At 37.9% G+C, this 5,852-nt stretch overlaps 1 protein-coding gene across 1 annotated transcript; it reads left to right on the top strand.

Annotated features, from left to right (window-relative positions):
• The first annotated feature begins 940 nt into the window (after nt 1-940).
• On the top strand, nt 941-1,737 carry LOC140512277 (heterogeneous nuclear ribonucleoprotein A1-like). The gene has a single exon (XM_072621491.1). It carries the CDS (start codon nt 941-943, stop codon nt 1,643-1,645), a length of 705 nt encoding a protein of 234 aa, XP_072477592.1. The 3' UTR covers nt 1,646-1,737.
• Nucleotides 1,738-5,852: the final 4,115 nt, after the last annotated feature.

The raw sequence follows: 5,852 nt of genomic DNA, 5'->3' as shown, positions 1-5,852 counted from the left end.
TGGACATTACTTGAACCTTAATCTCATCCATATTGGCTCAAAGAGGGAGTAATATAGTCAGTTGAATATAGAAATCCATCTTACCAGACAGGGAAGTAGGAGCAGAAGAGATTAAATAAAAGGGGGAAGAGGGGACTGACAAAAGGGAGGGCAGTTCAGGGGAGGTGGTAGACAGAAGCAAAACACTGGTGAAGTGGGAAACTATGAAAGGAGTGACAGGACAAACAGAAGGAAGAATAGGGTTAAGGGAAATACACAGGAAGTAATCATATCTGTGAAAGTGAATAAGATGAATTGTCCCATAAAACAGAAGCAGAGTCCTACAATATGTTGCTTATAACAAACACACTTGAAGCAGAGAAACACACAGAGTAAAGTAAGGGGCTGAATGCTTCAGCTGAAGTAAAAAAAGCAGGGGTAGCAATACCGACCTTAGACAAAGTAAAAGTAGACCTAATTAAATGAGATAATGAAGGAAACTACGTCTTGCTAAAAGGTACCATAGACAATGAAGCAATCAAATTAGGAGAACAAGGAATAGCTTACCTGTCAGAGCTATAGAGGGGAAGAATTGATGACCCAAGACAGGATAGAGAGAATTATGAAATGTAGAATAGAAAATTGGATCATAGTAAATGAAAAAGCTTTTGTACAAACAAAGCTATCACAACCAAGATGAGAAGGAAAGCAGAAATCTGGGAAACAATTTTTACAGTAAGTGTCTCTGATAAAGACCTCATTTCTCAAATATATAGAGAACTGAGTCAAATTTATGAGAACACATGCCATTCGCCAGTTGCTTATGGTCAAAAGATATGAACAGGTGGTTTTCAGATGAAGAAATTAAATCTATCTATAATCATATAAAAATGTTCTAACTCACTTTTGATTAGAGAAATGCAAATTAAAACAACACTTCACACCTATCAGATTGGCTAATATGACAAAAAAGGAAAATGATAAGGACTCTCAAAGGCCAGGAGCCCACTTAACTGTGAAAAAGATCTTTGTGGGTGGCATTAAGGAAGACACTGAGGAGCATTACTTACGAGACTATTTTGAACAATACGGAAAAACTGAAGTGATTGAAATCATGACTGACCAAGGCAGCAGCAAAAAGAGAGGGTTTGCTTTTCTAACTTTTGATGACCATGATTCTGTGGATAAGATTGTCATTCAAAAATACCGTACTGTGAATGGCCACAACTGTGAAGTAAGGAAAGCTTTGTCTAAGCAAGAAATGGCCACTGCTTCATCTAGTCAAAGAGGTCGAAGTGGTTCTGGGATCTTTGGTGGTGGCCGAAGAGGTGGCTTTGGTGGAAATGACAACTTTGGCCATGGTGGGAACTTCAGTGGTCGTGGTGGTTTTGGCGGCAGTCGTGGTGGTGGAGGATATGGTGGAAATGGAGATGGCTACAATGGATTTGGAAATGATGGAAGCAACTTGGGAGGTGGTGGAAGCTATAATGATTTTGGCAACTACAACAATCAGTCTTCAAACTTTGGTCCCATGAAGGGAGGGAACTTTGGAGGAAGGAGCTCAGGCCCTTATGGTAGAGGCCAATATTTTGCCAAACCATGTAACCAAGGTGGCTATGGTGGTTCCAGTAGTAGCAGTAGTTACGGCAATGGCAGACGATTTTAATTACTATTAGGAAACAAAGCTTAGCAGGAGAGGAGAGCCAGAGAAGTGGCAGGGAAGCTACAGGTTACAATAGATTTGTGAACTCAGTCAAGCACAGACGTGGCAAGGCCTAGCTGATACAAGAAGACATGTTTTAGACAATCCTTTTTGTGTAGGGGCAAAAAAACCACCAGGACTGTATTTGTGACTAATTGTATAACAGGTTATTTTAGTTTCTGTTTTGTGGAAAGTGTAAAGCATTCCAACAAAGGGTTTTAATGTAGATTTTTTTTTCACCCATGCTGTTGATTGCTAAATGTAATAGTCTGATCATGACACTGAATAAATGTCTTTTTCAAAAAGAAAAAAAAAGAATAAGAATGAGATTCTGAGGATATGAATACAATTTATCACAACCAGGTGGGTAGAATGAATTAGATTGGGTTTCTAAAGAGAGTAGTATGAATGCACAGGAAGTTTACTGCCTAGCTTAGATTTTTAGAAGGTGGAAGAAAGGGCAAATAACTGAAGAAAAATACAAAAGGTTCAATAAGTTTAATATCAGAAAGGTTGAAGCTGAGATTGAATGGCAATCTAGGTCAAATGGTACAATTCTCCAGGTCAAGAATTGTATGAAAAATCATCCTAGGCTCAGATTCAATCCCGCTCAGACTCTGTCTAGCTGGGATTCTATCTGGCCAGCTTGTGAATACAAGCATTACAAATGCTTAGGCTCCTTAAGAGCCAACCCAAGATGGTGAATCTTTAATAAACTGTTTTCCTTTGCTTTAAAAAAACAAAAGAAAAGAAAAGAGATATCATCCTAGTTGGACATGGTCACACTGCAATAGCAGTCGTGGTGCTTATAGTGGGATTGGGAGTGATCTAGGAAAAAATGAATAGTAAAGGCACAGCCCTCCCTTACTTAAATCCAATTTATTTATTTTCCAAATCAAGTCATCATCTTCCTGATGAAGTGGCCATCTTCAAGAAAGAAGGACAGACAACAACTATTTCAAGGGGACTCTTAGAGAATATTATCTTGGAACCAGAGGAGGATGGCATGTGTGCCTCTTATCCTCAGGGCATATTCTGGGAAAAAGTCCTGGAAGCCCTGTGTTGATTATGGTTCTGGGTTTCTGTAATAGCACTGAAAGATAAGTTTTTAGAAATAGGCTGGTTCCAGACAGTGAAGTAAGATTTATAAGGCACCAAAACTTTGATTTCATAATCCATAAGAATGCCCTTTATAATTGGAACATAAAATAAGTTCAAAGACATAGTTTCCTCCGAAGTATTTTTATTGTTAATGATCAAGATTTTCAACATGTGTAGTTGGGCTGTGTTTTAAAATAAACAGCTGATTTCCAATAATGCAACACAACAGCAAGTACAGAGGAGTAAGTATGCTCAGATGGAACAAAATTACCCAATTTTAAAAAATAATCCATCGTATTTCTCTTGCAGGTCTTAATTGATTCTTTCTGCTTGAATAAAATTTCGGTAATGTAATTCACATCCATTTTTTAAAACACTGCTCTTGTTTCTCATATATCAGCTACCATCTGCGGATGTGTTTGACATCTCATTTTCGTTCTTTACTGCTACCTTGTTCTCTAATTTTCCATTAGAATGTGAGGATGACTTAGATTCCCCACCTTTACTTCTCTTCTCCCAACCCTGTAGTCAGCTTTGTGGATTTAATAAACAAAGTTCAAGTCTATTAACATTTCCCCAATCAAATAAATGTAGTTTTCTCTATCTCCAGAGTATTCTCACCAGAATAAGGTTCTAGATATTGGGGCTTATTTCCCTCTCCCTTAACTTTGAGAGTTCTGGAAGTGAGAAATATCTTCTGGATTTATTTCCAGTTTTAAGGAAAAATCATTTTTCTGATACTGGGGATTTCAAAACTGCACGGGAACACTGGTAGTGTCTACATGCACAAACACAGTTTCACTGTTGAGAGATCTTTTTACTTAACTGACATTTACACAAAACAAAATCCTGAATGAACTCAAGTCAGTTTTTATTCTATGTATTTGCAAAGGTGTCAATTGTTAGATATTGAGTCAATCCACTTTTTATTGTGCCAGTGAAGTCAGTATCTCGCCAGGCAATCCATTTTGGTCAGTCAAATGGCTTGCATCATTTCTTAGCTGCTGTTGTATGGCTTCTGTGGTCCAGCAAGTCCCATGTCTAGGAAAATACCTGATCATCAGAGCTGCCAGCTCCCTATAATACTACTGTGGAAACATCCAAGGCTGTGGGAAGAGGTGATGATGACAGTTAACAATTATATAGCACTTATAGGGGCTTGAAATGGATAGAGCTAGGCCAGGAATCAGTAAGAATTGAATCAAGACACTTCCTAGCTGTGTGACTCTGGGCAAATCATTTAGCCCTGTCTGCCTCAGTTTCTTCATCTGTAAAATCAGGTGGAGAAGGAAAGAGCCAACCACTCCAGTGTCTTTGCCAAGAAAACTGAAGATGTGAACAAGGCTGAAATATGACTAAGCAACAAAAAACAATATGTGCTAGGCATTGTACTAAGAACTTTATTGTTGTTATCTCATTTGGTACTCACTACCACCTTAGGAGATATGAAATACTATTATTCTCATTTTACAGATGAGGAAATTGAGACAAATGGAGGTTGTGATTTGCCCAGGGTCACACAGCTAGGAAGGGTCCAAGGCTCCATCTGAAGTCAGGTCTTCCTGACTCTGAGCCAGCGCTCTATGCACTGTACCACCTATCTGCCCAAGAGAAGAAAGAGAAATTAAGAAGTGCTTAAATTTAGAGATTTCTAAGTGGTGTAAGAAGTACACTTCGGGCTAAAAGATTCAGGCTGTAGGACCAGTGACTATATTTTCTGAACCCCAAGCTGGTATACACAGTCTGACCAAGGACACTCTTTTGCAAAACACCATTGAGGACACACTATTTCCTTAAAAACAAATGTATATCCCACATAGGTGCAAGAAAACCCACAAAACATTAGAGTAAGACATCCAGTTTATTGGGCAGTTTAATGATGGGGAATATATAGAAAGATGTGGACAAGAGTAGACACATGTGAAGGATGTGAAGAGAACTTGTGGCCTGCATCAGTGGGGTCATACTAAGTGGATGAGATCACAAAATCCACTGACCTATTAAAATACTCTTTTCTTGAAACTGAAAATATGGGAAAATATGTATGTGGTGGCAGAGGAAAAAGTCTCAGCTCTGCTCCTACCTTGGGCCAATGTTTAAAAATCTCTGGCCCTTAGTTTTCTTCCTCTACTAAAGGTGGACAATCCTTTCTACCTACTGTACTGGTTTTTTTTTTTTTAAATTAATAATAGCTCACATTTATATAGAGTTCTTTAAAAATTTGTCTTTATTTCTTTCAATTAACAAAAATCTATTTTTTTACTTTCCTCTCCTCACTTTGAAGAAAGAAAAACAAATTCCTTCTAATAAATATGCATAGCAAAAAAAATTCCCATGTTGGCCATGTCCAAAAAATTCATGTCTGATTCTGAACACTAAGTCCTTTGCCTTTCTGTCCAGATGTGCACAGAACATTTTATCATTGGTTCTCAGGAATGGTGGATGATCATTGTGTTGATCAGTGTTCTTAAGACTTTCAAAAGACTTCAGTTTTAAGTTCATATATGTGTATATCATCCTTCTGTCTTACAGATGGGACAGTGCTCTATATTTCTTTTTTTTTCATCAAAACAAGAAATAAATACTTTAGAATGTTTTTGTTGTATTTGAGTCATTTCAGTTATGTCTGATTTTTTGTCACCCCATTTGAAGTTTTCTTGGCAAAGATAGTGACTAGAGTTATTTTTCATATTTTTGGTTTCTTCCCTTTAATTCAGATACCTTGAGGCAGATAGGTGGTAATGGGGATAGAGTGCCAGGAAGACAAACTCAAATCCAGTCTGAAACACTTACTAGCTATAATGACCTTGGGCAAGTCTGTCTGCTTCAATTTCTTCAATTGTAAAATCAAGATAATAACAACATTTACCTCCCAGGGTTGTTGTGAGGATCAAAATAAGATAATATTTGTAAGTGTATAGGATGCTTATCTCTTTCCTTCCATCTAAAATCTTTTGTAGCTTCTGGCTGCTGTCCACTTCCCAGCCTGGTGCTGAAGTGCCTTCAGGGTGACTTTGCTTAGCTCGGTGTCTTGCCAACTTGCCAACTTTCTTTAAAAATACTTTGTCCT

The sequence above is a fragment of the Notamacropus eugenii genome, chromosome 6 (genome assembly GCF_028372415.1).
Source record: "Notamacropus eugenii isolate mMacEug1 chromosome 6, mMacEug1.pri_v2, whole genome shotgun sequence".
Taxonomy (NCBI): domain Eukaryota; kingdom Metazoa; phylum Chordata; class Mammalia; order Diprotodontia; family Macropodidae; genus Notamacropus; species Notamacropus eugenii.
This window is presented reverse-complemented; position numbering and strand designations above follow the sequence as displayed.

What these genes read in the sequence shown, in the direction of transcription:
- LOC140512277 (XM_072621491.1), top strand. Translation starts at nt 941, where the DNA reads ATGACAAAAAAGGAAAATGATAAGGACTCTCAAAGGCCAGGAGCCCAC.